The 21,550-nt window shown below is 37.9% G+C and overlaps 1 protein-coding gene across 5 annotated transcripts in view; it reads right to left on the minus strand.

Moving 5' to 3' along the window:
- Positions 1 to 21,550, minus strand: part of OSBPL6 (oxysterol binding protein like 6) — an 84,670-nt gene that overhangs the window by 43,855 nt on the left and 19,265 nt on the right. For all 5 annotated transcript variants that reach the window (XM_079310302.1, XM_079310303.1, XM_079310301.1 and 2 more), the window contains exon 2: positions 607 to 844. In XM_079310302.1, coding sequence (XP_079166428.1) covers positions 607 to 708 — 102 coding nt within the window. In that variant the 5' untranslated portion in view covers positions 709 to 844. The remainder of the gene's footprint in view (positions 1 to 606; positions 845 to 21,550) is intronic.

Consider the following 21,550-nt stretch of genomic DNA (forward strand, 5'->3'; position numbering starts at 1 on the left):
GGAATTAATATAATCTTCATCTCAAAGAGATTCTGGAGAATTACATCTAAACAAGACTCTCTTAAAAATGGAAGTCTAACATAACTGGATTAGTAATCTATGAGGTATTGCAATCAGTGTTAATTTGGAGTGAAACAAATAACATTTTAAAAATATTTTAAATATTTAAATTAGGTGTTTACAGAAAGGATGAACAATATGGTATTTAAACTGATTTACCACTTTCTAAAATGATAATGCATCTCTGTTGTTGGATTTGCAAAAGAGATATTCACATATGACAAAACTACTTTAAGCTATTGTATGATCATGCTGCCAAAGAAACCACTTAACAAAAGACTTCAGAGCATGTTTCCTACTTGTCCTTGAGAATATATACTTCCTGTTCCAGTGCTGTACATAGTGCCCATGTTGCCTCTAAATCTTTTTCAAGCCACTTCAGGAAATGGAAAAAGTATATTCAAAAAATCAGCAATTTTTGGCTATAGTGCTATCATTCAATGCTATAAGCAAGCAAATCTAGAGCTAACAAGAACTGAGAGCCACATTACAGGAATGAATGTATCATCCCACCAGATGGAACAAACAACCAGAATATTTCCTTACCTGCCTCCTGTCTCTCTGAGATGATGATGAAGAGGAGGCACTTCTATGTGATGGAGTGGATGTTTTGTGAGCTGGAGATATACTCTTCTCCTCTGAACTCATCTTTGCAGCAAACTTGTATTAATGATCTTGTGCTCTTATCACTCATGGACAAGAAGGCAGGGGATAGTCTTCTGCATCCTTCTGATTCACGGATTATGGATGGCCAAAGAGCAAGTCAGTCTCAGCTGAACTGCACCTTAATAAAGAAAAATGTGAGAGAAGGAGTGAATGAACATACCCTCACTCCAAAGTAGCTCTGCAGCAGACACCTACTGACTATTTAATCCAACACATCTCCCAGTCTTTCACTCCCCTTCCCAAACACTACCTAGCACAAACACAAATACATTGTTCTGCCTCCTCACAGAAGATGAAAGTGATATTATATATAAAAACCCTAAGGAAAGACTTAAGTAATTTACAGTAATTCTCAGGCAAAGTTTACAAACCCTTAATAAGGGGTCATTATCCTGCATAATATCATGACATTATCAAGTAACTCCTCAGGACTCCCCTTAGAGCACAGATACCACTGAACACCCCATTATAATCAGAACCTCGTAAGAATCCTGCAGTTAGATTAAGAACCATGCACATATTTTAACAAGCTGGTCCCTCTCCCAAAGGTGGTGCCCTCACCTGCAGTATCAAAGGCTGTGCTGAGGCAGGGGGAGTGTGGGGCTGGGGGTTCCTTTGGCTGCTGGCCAGGGCTGACCCAGCCCTGTGCAGGGGCGTTCCCTTTACTCAGCCACTGCTGGGTACATCCCTGCTTCACAAATAGCAGAAAATTGCTCTCACTTCTCTCCACCCAAACCTTCAATTTCCACCCACAAACAGAAAAACAGACACTTAGAGCATCACAGAGGATGCTTGTGTCAATAAATAGTCAAACACTACCTGTCAAACCCTACCAAAATGCTGCAAGTACATCATGACAGCTCAGGACTGGAGCTACACTTCTCCACATTTAACAGATCACCATGCTCTTGCTTCAGCTGACAGATACAGTGTCTGATCTTCCATTAACCTTGGATAAAATTGTTCCCTGAATGAGATGTTAGCTTCAAGCAGATGACATATCTTCTCCACTGCCCTCCTAATTTTGAAATAGTGCCCTTCCACATTCACTGTGCTGACAGCACACCAAGGGTCAGCACAGCACAGCTAGCTGCAGATGGGTGTGGAGAAAGGTGCTGTCCTGCACTGTGTTAAATCATATCAGGACAAAAATACATTAACACTCAGACATGACTGCACACTCAAGAAATGATGCCACATTGAAGACAGAGCTCTTGCTTCTCCAGACACAACAGATATCCATGCAAGAACAGCATCCTGAGCCCAGACACTCACACAGAGGCAGCTAAATAATTATTTACCTCACGCCACCAGCTTCTGAATACTGCACCCTAAGAAACATACTGCTGCAGAGCTAAGATTTGTGATGACTCAAAACAGACACCTTTTCTGCTTGCTGTACTAAGGGAGAGTGGAATGGCTTCATTAATTAGTTACCAGTACTTTTGAAGCATGAGTATCATCCATATCTTATGAATGGGCTTCAGTCTCCATCAAGGAGTCTCCAAGGAATTACAAATCCACACATTATCCAGAGAGTCCCCACAGCATCCCAGTGACATGAGTGGGAGGACATGGCTGTTCCAAGAGCACAAGCTGCCCACATTCCCTGAACATCTTGGCAAAATCTGTGTTCTTTTCAGGGTGACAAGTTCCTGCTAGAAGAAGCCTGAGAAGATGGGTTATGCTGGAGCTGCCAAAGCCAGCTACAAGACAAGAGGTTGCAGGAAGAAAGAAACAGGCTGCACAGCACATTTGTTCCAGAACTTCAGAGAGAAAACCTAATGAAGATGAACCCAAAGAAAGGCTTTTCCTTCTATCCTAGCATACCAGGGGACTGCTGATCTAGTTTAACAGCATTTCCATTTCCTACAAATGCATCAGGGAAATTTTAGTCAAAGAGGGATACCAACAGGGATATCTCAAGGTCTATGCAATTTTCATTTAAATCAAAAACCAAATTACAAAATCAGAACAAAAATATAATCCTAGTTCACAGAGCTGTGAAGAACACTAGAGTTATTTAACAGGAAATCTGCAGTCACTTTCAGCTATGAGGTCACTGAATTTTTTTTTAGCAGAGTAGCCTTTGGCCAAATGAAAATCAAACCCTTTTTAAAACATCTGATCTTCACTCAGTTGACTCAAGTGGAAAAATTTATATTTAGTAATAGCACAGAAGGACAGTGGTCTGGCACTTCAAGCGTGCTCTGAAAGCTCTCGGGAAGCAGGAGATGCTTTTGTAAGAAGCCACCACAATGCTAACAAGCAGCACACAAGAGAAACAGTTCTGAAAATAGCTGCCAAGTTTGGGATCCTGTCAAGTATGGACTTTTTCATTTGAAAGGTATCACATCAAAGTAGTGGCTCACACCTGAGCCAAGCTCCACCATGGTTCTGTTGCACTCTCCAAGCACCAAGAGCTGAACCGAACCAGCAACTTGTTCAAACCACACTGATTTGTGACCACATGAAACAAAAAACACCAAAAATACCAAAAATACTAAACCACCCTCCTTCACATTAAAAGAAGCAAACATTCTTTCTTGCCCTATTTCACAGCAAAAATAGCTTCAACACTTAACCACTATTACTTATGCATAGAAATTTCTGATTAAGAAACAGTGCAGTTCAGGGTTAAAAGTCAAAAAAAGATAATTGGAGTACTTGAGACAACATGCCTTGTAAGCACAGCAAAAAAAATAATCATGCAAATTAGCAAGAGTTAGCACACAGTTCTTTCTTGAACATGGAATTTGGATTCTTTCTATATTGCAAAGAGTCTATCTTCCAATTTTGGTTTAAAATTTGAGCGATAGATCTTTTTTAGAGCATGTTAGAAGGAATAAATCTAGTGGAACTGACATAGACGCCAGTCTCTCTGTAACTATGATTGAAGCAAACAATTACAAATCTAATTTTTGGCCAACAAATTGAATTTACCAAAATGAAAACGATGCTCTTGAAACATTTTTCACAGGCTTTTCCCATCAGTCAATGGCAATTTTGCTATTGATTTCACTGGGAAAGAAGCAAGTCATATACCATGGTAGTATGTTTCTAGAGAATAATAAAAAAATCTGAAAACACATTCAAAAACTATGATGATGGGTTTTGGATGAGTGGGGATGACCTCCTGGTAATTATGCATTTGTTCTGATACTGCTTCCTTTACTTCACAGCAAATATATCTTCTACCTGGAAGTATTTTAATCTATTTCATTGGAAATCAATTGGAAAAAAACAATGGCATAGGCAAGGGCAATAGCATTGGCAGTGGGTTATTAACTGCTGCATCTCCAAGTAATATCAACTCATAGGCTGCATTTTGCACACACCAATTAAATCCCCCCTGAGCTGCTCAGAACCACCTGTCAGTTCAGGACCAAAAGTGGATTCAGCCCAGCAGATGTGACAGGATATTGGCCTGCTTTAAAGTTGCTTTGCCATGAGTTCCCAAGGCAGGGGAATCATTCATTGCTTCTAGCACATGAGGAGACAACAGTCTGTAATAGCAAAAAGCAGACACTGCAGTGAGATTCTGGCCATTCAGAAGTATCAGGGGCCTGGCTGGGAGTTTTGTCCTTGACTTCTTGGGGTTTTTTTTAATCCAAACTATTTTGAATTTAAAACATGATAATTATCTACTATTTTTTAGCTACTTGCTAAAATTTAAAAAAACAAAAGGGAGAGTAGTAATGAAATAGAGAAAGGCTATTTTTACTGGGGAGAAAAATAATTTTTTTAATCACATGAGACATTGCACCAGGGAGTAAACTGGGCAAAGACCGGGAAACACAAGCTGTATAAACTGCACAAAATAATTGGGTGACACAGAGCAGAAAAGCAGCATGTGGAATTGAATACAAGCAAATTAAAGGCAGGACTATTTGGCTCTCATGTTACAAGCCATTGCTGGATGACAAGACCACTGACACCAAATAGGAAATCTCTGTCCTATCCCATAATCTAAAAATGTTCCATCAAGCCTGGGCAACTGCACCAACTGCAGAGTGGTTTGTGCAAAAGCTATTAGCAGAAATGATGAAAAAGTACAGATATGTAAATTGTATAGATCCAGAGTTATGAATAAATGCATGTCATATAAAAGATAAACTAAAGTTTTCAATTGGTGAGTCAAAATGAAGTCTGGACTCAAATAACAGACTTGTGTGATTAATGTTATGTTGCTTCTCACTCTGATTGAGTCTTTTCTGCAAGAGTGCCCAGAATACTTCAGTGTTTGATATCTCTTGTGGCATTGGAGCAATTTGAGAAGACAATTTAGAGCGCAGAAATGAATCTTTAGACGTAAATGAAACAAAAGTATGCAACTGTCACTGGCATTCATTCAAGGAAAACATTCAGACTGATAGGGGGCTGCTTTTCACTTGGGAAGGAGGAGGTTTTCTGTGGTGCTGTGTAACACAGGCGTCTGATATTTGAGCACTCACTGAAGGCCAGCCTTTGTTCTCACATAATGAGCAATATGCAACTGCCTCTTCCCTCTTCACTGCTGACCTTCCACACAGGGAAATCACAACCACGCTTTTGTTACAGCACATGAATGCTGCAAACATTAAAATATAATGGAAATACAACTTCGCAGTGCAGTATCAACAATGTGGTGATTTAATAGACCACTAGTGGGAAATAAGCAGTTTGTTATTTTGCTTTTTTAACAACAATCCCCTTACACACATTATTTGAGAATCAGCCACAACAGTTTAGCAAAGTATTAACTTCTTAAGAAAAGGTTTTCATCAATTCATTTTATTTGCAGACCTCTGAGCAGTGAATTTTAAACCACTGATTAAAAGATAGCAAAGCAACACTTGATCTAAGGGATCCACTCATTATTTATTTCAAGGTCCAATATCTGTGAGTAGGAATAAATCAGGTGCTACAAGAAAAATGGGAAATCTAGATAGCACTAAATGATTTTTAAAGTAGAAGATATCAGAATTCATATGACTGTATTACCATTGCTCTTTTTAGGTATTCTTAAGAAATGTGTACTGAAGGTTTGGATAACAAATGTACATGTCTATTCTCAGGCATTCATAACAACACTGGCATATGCAAAGTCTCAATCTGATATTATATACAGCAATGCATACAGTGCATAAATACTGCCATAAATCATTCTCTATCCCATATTCAAGAGGCTCTAGATCCTGCCTGTAGCTAGGAAATGAGTCACGTGCAGCATTACCCCTGGAAAGGAGCTCTGATACAAACCAACCTGCTGCACCTAGCACAGTTTGCAATTTCCACGATCACAGAATCATTTGGGTTGGAAAATATCTTTAACATCATGTCCTTTAACCCCATGCAATGCTATAGACTTGGAAATAAGAACCTGGAAATCCCAGTGGAAAAGGACCTAATTTAGCTAAATATATAACCACACGTACACAGTAGCAATGCAACCACTAAATTCAACTTTCAAGACTAAATAGTTAATTGGCTAAGACACAATGTTTTTGTCAATAAGAACAAAGTCTAAGGTATTACTATTATTAATTAGGACACCACTTCTTGACTGATTGATATTCAGTAATACAGCAAAGGTAATGATAGAAAAAAAGTTTTTCATAGATGTCATGTTTTACAGCCTTACATTTCACAACCTCCCATGGCAAGCATTTGTTGAAAGAATTATCAAGGAAATTAAAATAAACTGATGTTTCCCAAAAGAGCAACCAAGTTTATTAAATGCAGTGTTTTTAAAAGCTTTGTTTTGGTGCTTAGGTTAAGGGGTGGTTTTGGTTTGTTTTTTGAGGAGAGCAGTGTGCAGGTCTAGTTCTGTATGTAATCCTACATACAGAGCATATTCCACAGGAGACTGCTGTACCAGCAAACATTGAGAAACACTTATTTCATGTCATCCTTAACAGAATGTTGTGTGCCCCAACATGGGGCACATTGGTATGATTTCTTTAACTCTGAGTTATAATTTTTTTCCCTGAGTAGCTAGTCCAAGCATGTCTCAATAATATAAAGACTAAAAATAATATTAAGAAAATTACTTGCATGGACATGTATCTCTGTAAAATACACAATCATGACAGACTTCATCAAATAGATGGATGAGGTCAAAAAACAGATAATCAGGTTCAGCCAAGAAGAGGACAGCACAACATCTGTCTTTTCTGTTTTCTGCTTGCCTACACGACTAAGCAGGTTCCCTGCCTTTCCAGAGGCCCTGAAGCATTCACAGCAATCAGTGGAGTCCCACCATGTCCAAACCTCCAGCTCAGATGACAACTTCAAAATAAACCCTCAACCCATTTGCAGCCTCTGAGGAGTGCCTCAACAGCTGATGAGATGCTCGGATTTTCATTAGGAGATCTTTGTAGTTCTGTGTTCCTCAGGCTATTACAGTAATAGAGCACTATTGATCTGTGCAGCAGGGAAATGTTCTGCATAGCTCAGAGTCAGCAATATCAGCCCCTGCCACGTGCACTTGTAGCACACTGCTGAGAGAGGGCTCAGTGATACACAGAGTCACAAGTATACAAACACTAATCTGCAATACATACCAGTTAAACATTAAACAGGAAAAAATAACTGGTCGACATCTCTAGACTATCCTAAATCTAGGACACATTTTAAAAATATATAGAACGCAGTACATGCTATAATAACCCTTTTTCTAAACTGAATGTATTGATTTTTCAATATGGAATTTTTCATTTCCATACAGGATTTTTCAGAGAACTACATTTTTCAATTAAAAAAAAAAAAAAAAAAAAAAAAAAAAAAAAGCCATATATTTTAATCAAAACTTAGGAAGTGCTTTAAAAAATAAAATGGTTTCATGCATCCTGCTTTTTTTTTCCATTGGAAAAAACCCTCACAATTTTCAGCAAGTTCTCAAAAATAAAAATCGGAAACTCTTTATTTCCTTATTTTACTAATTATTTTTTTCTTTACCACACAGCAACTTGAACAAAAGAAAAATAGATTAGAACCCTCAAGACACTTCAGCAGCTTTGCAATAAAATCTCAACCAAATAGTGATCAAAAGCAAAGAAACCAATTTCCCTTATAAAAGAGCTATAAAATGTTTTCACCAAAATTTTACTAATCTTTCAGAGCACAGGAGCCTAAAAGTTTCTTGTGACCCTTGAAATCCATGTTGTTTGGCTGTATTTTACTGCCCTTCATTTATTAAGTTCTCTTGTTTCTCTGCATGTTTTATTTCAGGACCACAATAACAATACATTTTTCTATATGTTTCAAAACCACCAAGTAAAATTTTAATTCACAGTAAATTAAGAGCTGCCTATTTCACTGATTTCAAACACTATTATCAAATGTTTGTAGGAAGGATGCAAAAAAAAATTAAAAAAAAATCAGTGCTGTCTCAATATAAATGCAATGCGTTTATGGGGACAAACAAAAAGCTACAATTGATGGATTTTGGTGAAATCACAGAGAACAGAGAGAGGAGACATAAACCCAGCAGATTAGTCAGAGCTCCATCAACCAAGGTTTTTGGGGTGCTACGTGGAAGGTCACATCCAGGATCAAACATCAGAATGCAATTTTATTCCTAGAAGTAATTAGCTTGACAAATAATAATGAGACCACAGCTGCACAGGATAATATCATTAATGGCTTATAGGTAATCTGGGAAATATTGAGAAGGAATAGGGAGGCTGCATTGCCTCTGTGGCTGCTACTAAATCACTGTGTCCAGTTCTGCTGTCAGCATTTCAAAGACATTCACAAATGGGTTCAAGAGAAAACCATAAGCATGACCAGAAGATTGAAAAACATCACTACTAATAAAAGATTTATAGAGGTCAATCTATTTAGTTTGTCAAATGGAAGATTGAAGTGTCACTGGATGACAATCTATAGCCCACTTTGTGGGGGGAAGGAATTTATTGCTAGAATTCTTCTCAAAGGTATAACAAAATCTAAGCAGGAAAAAAAGGGAGATAAATATATGCAGGTTAGAAAGAAAGCACAGATTTATAATGGTGAAGATAATTAATATTGATAAAATACACTGAGGATTACAATGGGATTTTGTGTAGAGGTATGACAAGACATTTTCAGACTCAGACTGGAATTTTCAAGGTCTGTTTTGTTTTTTTTCTTTTAATATATTCCAAAGCTCAGTCATCACTACTGATTTGGAACAAGAAATTAATTCCAGGCAACCTAATGACCCATTCCATGGCAAGAGTTTAGGTTAGAATGCAATGCAGCCTCTCCCTTTCCACAATTGAAACCATCCAACTAAGAAAAAAGCAAAGCAACAAAAAAAAGAGGGGAAAAGAATCAGTTTTTGTTTAAATTCTACCTACCTCTATTGCAGCCCAATTATTTTTCCACTTAAGGTTTTCCAATTTTATCCTCATCTGCACTAGGCATTTATTAAGTCTCATCTTCTGTGTGGAACAATGTTAAACGTTCTTCAAATGTAGAGAAAGATTCTGATCACTGTTAATATTTGTTTTTCTTACTGACACATATGTTTAAAACCTAACTTTCCATGGAAGAGCAGGAGCACACCATAAAGTAATTATTTTTATCTTGTAACTACACAATTTCTCTGCAACTCACTCAGAGATCTTTTCATTAGAAAGACAGAAAAGAAAAATGGACAATTATTGCTCATGGCAACAAAAAAATACCAAAACTGTCTTGAGCACTTGACAACTACGTAAGGAATCACAGGCATGGCTGAAAAGAGCTTGAGATGAAATAATCACTTTTGAAGTTCCTGCAGAATCTAAGATGTGTTGACTGAAATTAAACTGAACATAAAAACAAACAGTTGCCCAAAAGTTCCTGACAGAACAAATCGGTGACAAAAGCAAAGCCCACAACAACAACAACAACAACATTAAAAAAATCCCTTTTCTGCTAATGTCCAGCTGGTTATCTCTTGACTCTCTTCCATGAGGGAAACACATAATATTTCCTATCCTCACACTAGGTCCAGCACACATCAATTGCTAGATATGCTTAAGATTGCTATTCCTACCTTGGAATACTAACAAAGCAACATTCAGCTTCACTGACCAAAACCACAGTGCACTCAAAAGCAACATTTATTTGTCATAGAAGAAACTCTCTACTTCTAACACTGCTAACAATTTCAGCTGAAATTACACCACACTGAATTGCCTTTGCCTGTGCACAAAGCATGATCTAATATGAGGACAGCAATGCCCTAAGGCACCTGGCACAGAAGGAAATATCTGAGTACTTCTAGAATATTCTCATCATTGAAAAGCTGCATATTTTCCATCAGTCATTGATTTCCCAAACATATTAAAGATAGAAAACGACTGCTAATATGTATTGATTTTTATACATACACAGATTATAAAACCAAAATAGAATATTGGAGTCATAACATAAAAAGGAATTTTCCAGCTTAGCTCCTGTTTGAAATAATCCGTATAACATAGCAAATCATCCAGCTCCAATGCAAAAGCTGTCAGTGCTGTAAACTGACCACAAATCCAAAAAAGTTCTTGAAAAAAAATAATTTTCCTGCATTATTAGGAATGTGCAAATTATTTCTCCTATATGTCTAAGCTCAAGTCTTAGGCAAGAGCCTTTGTCAGCTTTTTGCCTACTGCACAGAAGAGGTCTCTACAAATGCAAAATTTGCTAGAGCACAAAGACACTGCTTTTACAACACTTTAGTCATCTAACTTCAGTTTTCTCAGGTTTTTAAAAGATTTTTAATAAGCTTGATGAAGTTTAGAGAGGAATTGGCACAACTGAAGAACTGACAAACATTTTCTAGTCACATGTGCAGAAAGGTTTATATTTAGTAAGGAAAGAGGAGGGCTGAAAGCTTGCTTGAGATCATTGATAACTCCCCATAATTCCCTGAGCAGTTCTTATTATACAGTCTAGACATCAACATGATGATTAATCATATTGGACACAGTAGCAAACATGGTGTGCTTCAACAGGATATTGGACAAAAAGTACAAAAACCTTTGGCCACAATTAACAGTTACACATCCATAAATTAGCAAATATGCCAACTGGCAAACAACCATCCTTCCCTCCTAACACCAATCACTGCTATTCTCTTTGAGCATTACTCTCACTTCCTCATAATTTGGGAAGGAAGACATCCATTTTGGTGGCTTATAGCAAGCACCACGGTTAGTAATGCCCAGCTGAAAACCCTCTTTCACCTGTCTAGAAACAACTTGCCTTTTAAACCTAAGTGATGATCATCAGTGCATGGTCTGCAGGATTAGCATCACTTCCAAGACTTTAAGTTAGTTTTCCTCTACTTGACACACAACAAGCCACAATATGTGCAACAGCAGCCAAGAATAAGACTGAGGCACTCAGATGGAGCCACACAGTCTAACATGGGGTCTGGAAGCTCAGTCAATCAAGAAACAGGCTGATTTTACAGAGAGAAGAGGATTATTCCGTGCTAATGATCAACCTTCACGCCTGCCAGCCTCGATAGGTGCTCGTGAGATATTTGGTGCTTAAGAACCTTTCCATCTCCCAGGTGCCATATAAATAACCTGTGATAACCAGCACAATAGATTTGTAGGGATAACAGAGCAGTAGAAACACAAATCCCTAGTATGCCACTATATATTATTAACATCTTAACTTTTTACTGCAAAATCTTTTTTCTCCCACCGTTCTTATCTTGCATCACCACATATTCTCACAATTACTCTGTGTCCTGCAAACCCATTCCCATCAAAGATCAGCATCTCTGTCCCCACTCCAGTATTTTTCATTCTTCCTCTCCCTCATCCTGCAATCACGAAGCACAGACTACCTCCCCACCGACCCAGTTATTCCTTTGTGTTTCATGACCATGTCAGGTCCCCTCTCCTCTTTCTTTGTTCATGTCCTCTCATAAATTGCACACAATCATGATCCTTTGAATTTATCTTTCCATTTCTAACCCAAGCTCTATAGATGCCCCACTTTTTTGTGTCATTGAGCACAACTGAGAAGCTCAGCTTACAGCAAAAATTCTTTAGAAATTATTTTAAACCTATTCTGTATTTGAAAAACCTACTCTTCATAGGAGAGGCCATGACTGCAGATTCCAGTCATAAGAAAAAAAAAGAATAAACAAAGAGAACCTAAAATTAGCATTTGAAGATCAAATGGCTGCACCCTGCCACTCCTCAATAAACTGGTCTTTCTCTCTCTAGGGCATTTAAAATATCACTCACATATAATATGTTATATACAGAGCCAAATTATTGAAACTTTGATTTAGTAGTTCATTAACCCAGTAAAAGAACTTTTCAAATCATGTCATATTTACAGGCCACTTATATATTTTTCATTCTACCTACATTGGTATGAATGAAATAGTTTTTTAAAGCCCTTTGATTACATAAAGTGAATTTAAAATTTCTTTTAAATGTTACCACACATAAAATAATTAATTGTTTTTCTATCTGTGAACGTCAGAATTTCATATTTTACATTTATAGTAGCAAATATCATTTGAAAGGTGCCTTTTGAACAGCTTCTCAAAGTACCAGTGAGGAAGACTAAATGCAAAACCTGCAGCAAGCTCTCACATACATCACAGAACTTGGAGGGTGAAAATCCCAGGTTTATTTTAAGGTGAGAGAGAAAGCAAATGAATAGTATTGGGGAAAATGAAAAGAATTGTTCTCTTCTTTTCCTGAGCAAGACAAGAGCTGGCCAGCTGCAACCCAGAGAGGAGCTGAGTGGTGACAGCCAGGCTCACGCTCTGCTGGCTGACGTGCGCTGGCGTCACCGCCAGCAGCAACAACAGCCAAGAGGCAAACCCTGCACCTGGCCAAAGGCAGTGACTCAGCTGCAGGCAGGGCACAGCAGGAGAGGCAGCCAAAGTCTAGTAGTCGACAGAATTGCTCCCCTGGTGCAGAAAAGTGATGATGTTAACTGCTGAAAGAGGGCTCGTCTGCAGGCGTGACCATCTCCGCTGGTCAGCTGGACAGGGACGAGCACAAGTACCAGTGACAGCCTCCCATCACTTAACTCAGAAAGGAAATGTAAGGCTTCTTTCTCTAATACATACAGTTAAAAGTAAAATCAATCAGGGATGAATTTAGATTTAAGGTGTGTCTGAATTAAAAATAACCGAAAACCTCAGGTCATCTAAAATAACACCTTGTCCTCTGATGCTTGTGAACATCAACGACAGAACAGAAAGTCTTGGCTGTTCCACTGTTCTGTGCTTCCTGATTTAGAAGGCAGCTGATGTTCATATGAATGGGGAGGTCTAAAAAGTCACAGAATAAATCGGTGGACTCCATGGGGTTTTTACTGACTCAGAAAATGTAATCTCTTGAGCAGGTGAGTTAACATGAGATTGGCCAAGAGTAACTAAACTACAATGCAGGTGACCTAAATCTGTTGCTTTTTCAGCTCATGGAAATATGAACAGTAGTGCAGGAACAAGTTTGAATGGGGAAAAGAAGGAGGAAAAAAAAAAAAAAGTTGTAACTGGTTTTTCCTTCTGGTACCACAGTCATTCAAAGTATGCTTTTTTTGGACCGTTGCAATGGAAGTACTATCATCTCTTAATCAACAAAATGGTAATAACAGTGGATAGTTAGTTATATGTATATACTATAAATTACAGAAATTGTGACTGTTGGAACATGGATTATGGCTAATGTTTCATAATGCAATTTTTATATACACACTTTTTACAGAAAAAAAAAAAAGCCAAAAAAACCCACAAAAATACTTTATAAATCTTGGAATATGTCACCAAAGCCAAAAGCTTAAATTGAGTATTTATTTACTTGTCTTCAGTTGTTTGTCTTCTCCTCTGTGTGGTAACTATCCAGAAGACCATACACGAAAATGAACATTTCAGTGCAAGTGGTTTCTTCAAACAACCACACTGCCCTGAGCAGAGGGGATTCTCCCCTCTCCTCATGTTCTGGCTGACACCGTTTGTCCCAGATATGCAGAAGTGTTGGGACTGTTTCACCTCTGTGTGTAAATTCCCAGATGTTCTTCTGCTATATATATCCCATAAAACAATTTTGTATTAATCTGTTAATTACTGTATCATTTTATCATATTTGAAATAGAAATCAGAACAGCAAAATTATTCCTGTGTACTTTAAACTCAATTAAATTTAACCAAAGCACAATTGTTTTCCACCTAGGAAGCAGAGACTCAGAGTTCACTGCACTCAGTTCCCAAATCCCAGAGGGGCTGGATGATTATCAATATCAGATGTCAGCAGGGACTGTCCCACTTGCATGATGGCCATGCTGCACCTCTGTGCTCTACACAGCATCATGGAAGTTAAAATGAGGGTATGAAATATTAATCTCCTGAACAGATCAGTAATACTAAATTCTAGTGCTGTCCAATCTAAATTTAGTAAACAAATAACTATAAATTGGACTTCTGCACTTAGAACAGTGAGCAACTGCAAACAAACTGTAACTGCAAGTGCAATGAAGTCAGTATGACTCTGCAGTATTTCAAATTTCCTTAGTAATTCCAGACATTTGGGGCAGCCTGTTCAAGTGGAGGATGGTTGCTTCTTTTGTGGTAGGTTTGTACTGAAAAGTATTTCAGAGGTATAAAATTTTTAAGTCGTGAATAAAGCACCAAAGAAAATAATTGAATAAGCATGCAGCAACTGTCTCAAACAATTGAGATGAAATGTTTGCTGTGCTGTACACACAGGATAGTTTGTACAACATCCAGAGACATGGCTGTATAAGAGCCAATCACTCCCAGAACAGACAGGCAGGTTGCAGCATTCTGTCTTAAAAAACAAAAGAAAAATCTAATAGAATGATTGTAACAGTTCTCAAGTTCGTAGCAGTTCATCAGAAGCTTTTACAATCTGAAAGTATTAATGGTCTGTGTAAGGCAGTGGCTTCCTAGAAGCAATGTGAAGCATTTTCACTTTGTGTTAATAGAGAAATGGAAAAAAAAAACCAAAACAAGCAAACCAAACCAAACAGAAATACAATTTTCTATTATCGTACAGCAACTGCTGAAAGTATGTCATTAAAAGAATGTCTTCCTGATTATCCAGTACTACACAAACCTGGTTTCAAAATGACATAAGTCACCACTATTTGTGCTTCCACTGCTGCAATAAAATCCCACTAGCAAGCTCACAGAGAGGTTCTGCATTGCACATATCTCACTTTTCCTCTGCTACCTCTGCCTCAATCTTCCCCTAAAGTTCCACAGCTGATAATGCAGGAGCATTGCACCCCACATCCATCCCTTGCTTTCTGGAATACTGCCTGCTACAGCTGTTCCATTTACTCCCCACTGCCTATCTAGTTTGCACTGAAAAGCTACACACAAGACAACTAAAACAACATAGATACATGTGTTGTGCTACTGTTATAGCAGCTATTACTAATAATTCAATAGTTACATTAATATACATCACAGGCCTCAATAGAAAAAAATCTTGTTAAGTATGACCAATTAAAGATTAAAAAATCTGTGCAGCTAGTACATTCCAAATAAATCTGATCAATAACTACAGACACATGAGATTATTTATCCTTGACTGGAAAGGCCTTTGTAGGAAACTTCTACTTCAAAAATGGCACCTACAAATCTACAGTTTCACTTTGAAGAAGCAAGGAAAATACTTGTGGAATATTAACTGTATATGAATCCCTTACTTCTCCACGTTTTCTAGAATAATGGTATCAAATTTCAGATGGGTATTTCCCTGACATAATATATTCCATAGATTAGAGATTATAGTGCTAACTGACTGTTTATAAATAAAGTCAGCCTGCTGCAGCACAGAGATGTAAAAACAGACTGTACAACAGAGTTCTCCACAAGGAAGTGCTGAAGTGAGTAAGATTTTGTTAGTGTTTGGTAAATCATAGCTGGATATGACTTTGCTGTGGCCCATTTAGGTCTTTTTAGAACTATTTTTGCCTGCTTTTTAAGTGTTGTTCTTTACACAAGCAAACCAGATTGTGTTTGTCAATGTGATCTGCAAAAAACTTTTCATTCTCACACTCCACAATAAAATGCTGCCCTGTTTAAAATGCTGGCACAAGGTGTTGAGTTGAGTTCTGCCTCCAGAGAACAGCACAGCAGGAGCAAACTCCCAAGCCTATATTTATAAAGAGGATAAGCCTGCTTTCCCAGACCATCTTTTCATGTAGAGGCTTAAATAAAAATCCTGTTTCATTATTTATAATGATGACTTCTAACTTGCCATAATGAATCCAAACCAGAAGTCATAGAAAACTAAAGGGCTTTTATATTAATTAACAAAATAATCATATGCTGTTGTTTCTTGCTTAAACAAGCTATTTCAGTCTGCAGTGGTTACCCACAGGAACCCATGATAGCCAAGTCCCAGCCCCATAATATTTGCCATACACTGCATTAATCTGCATGCCAAAAAAAAACAAAGGCTAAGGGACGTCACAGAGACCATAGCAATATTCATTTTACCTGCTAATGGTGTCAGATCCTTTGATCACATCCATTAGACAAAGATAAAGTACAAAGAATTGGCATGGCAAGAACATCTGCATGGTAATGAACTGCTATAGGAAAAGGAATCTGAGGTGAGTTTTTGGTCATCAACATTTTGGGAGAGAAAGCTTTCTAACATGTACAGAAATTTGAATCCAAGACTATCAAGGAAGGTAAACACTTGAGGAAAGGCAATTTATGATCAAAACCAGAAATACCCACAGAATCAACATTGTGTTGAGGCCTCCTTTAGTTTCAGCATAGCAAAACTGAATGATCAAGTGCTGACAGAGCAGATCATGTTCCTGAGGTGCTGCTTCTAACACAGTCATCTCCTTCCTGCACTGAGGAGGAAGCAGCAAAAACAAAGCAGCAGCAGATAGAAATAAAAGCTCCTAGATAGAGTGCTTGATGGTTCTCTTTTTTTTGGTCCTTTCTAAGATGAGGTAATGATGTCTTCAGCTGGAAGGGAGACAAAAATCCACTAAAAGGATTACACAGCAACTTTAATGTAAAATTAAGACTGCAATATTCACAATTGCAGCACAATATAGCACAGAAGACAGTAAGAGAAGGATGCATTATCAACTATTTACACATTTTCTTTGAGATTTGATTCAGACAAATAAAATTATTAACTCAGCCTGTCCTCTAAATGGGGAAGATGCATAAGAAAGCACAAGCGAGAGAAACCTCAAGCAAAATATTCCCAGTTTTCATTTTTCTGTGTGTATCTAGCAAATATTTTGCTATCTCCCTTGACTTTAAAACATTAAGCAAAAGCAAGTACCCAGTATATATGTACAAGTCTAATACTCCTACTTTTTGTTACACAACATTGGGATTAAGATTTTTATTTACAAATCAAAAGGAAAATGTCACCTCAACTAATCTGATGTGAAAGTCTGCTGACCGTCAGGGACATTAGTATCCTTTGGGGTTTTTTTTTGCTTGGAAACAAAGTACAGTGACCACTTCCAGTAGAACAGATTTAGTGAAATTAGGGAGCTCAATGCAACATATTAGAAAGAGAAGGACAGAGGAATTTGTCCCCAGGTCCATACTCATCCTCTTCATACAGTTTCCTGCAATTGAGCAATTAACTCACAGCTCCCCTAAAAGAAAAAGCCACCACCAAACCCACACCCCAAGATATTAACTATTACTCCAAGGGAAACAAAAATTGCATGCAATTACATTTCTCTCTGTGGATTACTAAGCATGGGAACACATTAAGATGTAAAACCAAAGTGACATTCTACAGCTGAAAACCAGGACAGGAACAACACCTACATTTTGTAGTATTGTCCCTACAGGCTTGTATCTATTTAATGGTATTTTATTCATGTAGAAAGGTTGAACTAGCTCTCTTTGAGCCATTTTTTTTCAGTATAATAAGGGTAGTGGCTTGTGGAACTGCAAATATCCAAACAGCCCTTATCTAGCATTTGAAAAAATTATACAACATCATGCCAGGAAAAAAAAAAAAAATTCAAAAGCACTTATATCATTTTTTTATTATGCTTGGAAAGAAAAGAGAAAAAAGAGGCAGAAATTAGAGGAATGTGGGATGTTTCTTAAAAGCTCCTGTCTTTCTTTGGTTTAGCATGCTTCCATATCAGCATAAACCCAGGAGTCATCATTCCATTTCTGAAAGGAATTTTAGTAACTTCCTATCTGGCACACCCATGCCAAATCCAAGAGCAGTAATTCAAAACTTGGGAGCAGTCAGAGCCCCCTGAGTCACACATTAACATCAACCTGGCAGCAACCAAAGCTCACTCTTCACTAACAGTGTCTACCACACCAAAAAGGTGCTGGTGTGACCATGCAATCATTAAAAGCTTCCCCAGCACAAAAGCCACTGACTGCTGCCACTCTGCTTTGCCCCAAGCCTCTGGAAAAAAGCAAGACTCAGGAACACCACACTTCCATTGTCCTCTCTGCTGAAGAGTGTTGAGATAGAAGAGCATTTATGACTCACAGCCTGTGCTCCACACTGCAGATACCAGGGATATTCTGCAGTGTCCTAAACTCTACAGGCACACAGAAAAATTAAGAGGTTTAGTCACAGTGACACTAACTATTCTAATTTGAAATATTTATCCTGGAATGCTTTAGACTTTTACTATTTGCCCATCTGGTGGGCTGAAAGGCCACAAAAGCCAATTATTACAGAAATACTTTAGCTCTAATATACAGATTTTGATTAAAAAAATGCATCATGATTGAGATGATTTTAATAAATGCTTTAAAACTGAAATGTTGACAAAACTTCAGGAAAAGGGAAAAACCACACCATACCTGTATTGGGACACACAGTCCTTCTGAAGTACAAGTGAAGGTTGCAATATTCAGGGAGCTACAGGAACGAGGCTGCTCTCCAGGAATAAACAAGCACCACCAGAAATGCCAGCACTTCCTGACCACCTACAAGCATCACCAGACAAGTACTGTATAATACTGTTTCTACACATGACAACTCTCTTCACAGAAGTTTAGATTAATTATCTAAGTAGCTTATTTCACACCTCAGACAAAGAAGCAGAGACTAATCCTAGATGCCTTCTTCAGAGAAAGACAACTCTGGTATATCTTGGTACACAAGCTCACCTCAGAAAATTGCAACTAAAGAGAAAAAATAAGTCTAAATATACAGCCAGTTCAAGGATATTACATGTGTATGTATTTGTTAGCAGTGATGCTCATTGAAATCAGCACTCATTTAATGGGTCTCGTTCCTTACTCCAAAAGATAAATGGAAAAGACACAAATCCTCATCGTGATCTATCACACAAAAGAAACAGAGTGGTTCCTAAGGAACATATCACATATAAAGCAAACCCACCAAGGAGAAAATAGTGCTGTGAAGTACTTATTCATTGGAAGAACCTGACACACTTATGAAGATTGAAGCTGCTGCAAAACTGCTACAAAGCTGCAGATGCTTGCATTGCCTTTCTTGAACCAGAAAAGCCACTATTAGAGCCAGGACAAATAGAGCACATAATGACCAAATACATCATCTTTACATCTGCAATGCTACAAACCAAGTCTTTGAACCAAATGGGAGACAAGGGTGCAGCAGCTCCAGGCTAAGGCAAAATAAAATCACTTAAAGAGCACCTTCACACTTGCCACATAAAAATCATTAAAGAAAAAACCCTCAGAATTATGAGCCAATTACTGTATTGTTCCTTCTTCGGGAAAGCATTTTAATCATAATTATTCAAGTACCAGAATGGAAGACTATCCTAAATATAATTAAAAATGGTTTTCTTTTACTACAGATAATCAAATTACTGTTTCTCAAAAGCTCTTCACATGCTCATATTCACTGATCAACTGTAGAGTCATTGTTGTTCAGCATTCAGGAAGAAAGAAAGGAGAAAGGCATGTCATATGTGACTATGAGCTCCTTGCTGGGGCATTTGCCTCCAAGTCACCTCAAGACAATGATGACAGGCTTGCTTTCTTGGTAGCACAAATTGTGCTTTTATCTCTGGGGTTTTTATACAACAGGATTTATGATGTTGGGCTTACTTCTGACTTCTGGCCACAGCAGGTATTTTTACAGTTCTTCAGGAATTATTGCCCACTGCAGAGTTGTATGGGATGTGATTCAATAACATGGGTGCAATTTGCAATCTGCAAAATTCAGTCTCATTACCCAGTGTGCAGCTAGCCAATAATGACACACTCAAGAGAGACAGAGCTGGCAAGCCTGGGTGCTCAGGGGTATTCCACAAATCAAGCACACCAGCTATCAAAACTTTTTGCAATTTGTACATTTTAACAAACAAATGAATTAGTATTTATTGACTCCAAGTTGCACAGCTCTCTTATCTATCAGTATTCTATCTTCTATTGGTTATTCACTACTTACACTAAGCAGTCCACACACTCTCTTACTCATTCTTTTGAGTCAGTGGTTTTTTGGGTCTGTGATCTGTGAGTCATGGTCCTGATCTCCCCCTGCTGGAAACACCTCTTACCCAGCCAGAGCTGATTCAGCACAGTTGCTGAGTTTGTGTTATTAGTTTCTTCCTTATCTTGAGAGTCCTGCCAAATGTCCTTGTGGCTTATAAATTCTGCATTCTTTGTGTCCACTACCCTTCTTCCCAAGCTTTGGTAACCCACTGCCTTAAACCTTAACAAGGCAATTCTACCAACAAGTAATTTCTCTTTCTAACACCTAGACATCACGTAGAGCTTTGTTGGCTGCTGTTTCACACATCAAATCTCCCTTCCTGCTATTTAGGCTTGAAAATATACAAAGATAAAACATCAAAGAACATCATTTCTTAAGAAAATGTTACATATTCCACACTTGCAATAGTTTCTGCTGCTCCTGTCTTGTGTTTCTAAATGGAATTGGTGTAAGAAGAGCAGAATTTTTACAGATGATACAGTGCAGATCAATCAGATGGTTGCAGGAATAAGTGGAGCTTTTTCTGTTGTCTCATGTAGCTCACCAAGTTAGACATCCATGATCTCTTCCCAGTTTCAAAAATTCCCTAATGCCTACAAATGTGCAGTTCTGTTCTGAGTGTTGCCTGAAAGAAAATGCTACTTGACTAATTTCAGTTATGCAACTCATTATGTAGTGGTAAGAAGAGTTTTGAGTCTCAGTCCTGGAAGCTTACCTTGAACCACACTGCACACAAAAGCTCTGCAGCTGAGCTAGCACCTCTCAGTTATGGCATGAATCCTAGTAAATATTCCATCCCAATTTGTTCTGTGTCTGCCACGGTGACAAACCCTTCAGAAATAACAGGAATTTATCAGTGAGGCTGAGAGAGATGACTCATTAGCAGTGACCATGCACCACCAGGGCTGGGTAAGATGGGAGAGCCTGACTGTAATCTGACTTGAACACCACAGTGACTCACCCAGCCACTTGACTTGCATATGACAAGGCACTCCAGCATAGGAACACACACAAATAAATAAATAAACAAGCCCATAGAGTGCCTTTCCAATCACATTAATAGCAGACATACAGAAAATGCATCCAGAATTCTATTTTAATCTAATAAAAATAATAATACATAGAGATCTCCTGGGAAATTTGGGGTCAAGAAGAATGGAAAGTAAGATCACACAGGCTGCATGTAGAGGAGATAATGGAAGAGGGGGAAAAAAAGAGTTCTACAATTACAGAATTAACATTTTAGTTTTCAAATGGAGACTGTCACTAATGTATTGTTTAAACACCAGAAATTCTAGGTATAGGACTTAGAATTTACTGAACGACCCATAAAATGTACAAAGTAACCAATTTTTGCATTAAAGAGCAAATGAACCCTTTTCTTATTTCTATTTATATTTTTAGTCAAGCAACAAAAATTA

This window comes from Erithacus rubecula (assembly GCF_903797595.1).
Source record: "Erithacus rubecula genome assembly, chromosome: 8".
Lineage (NCBI taxonomy): Eukaryota > Metazoa > Chordata > Aves > Passeriformes > Muscicapidae > Erithacus > Erithacus rubecula.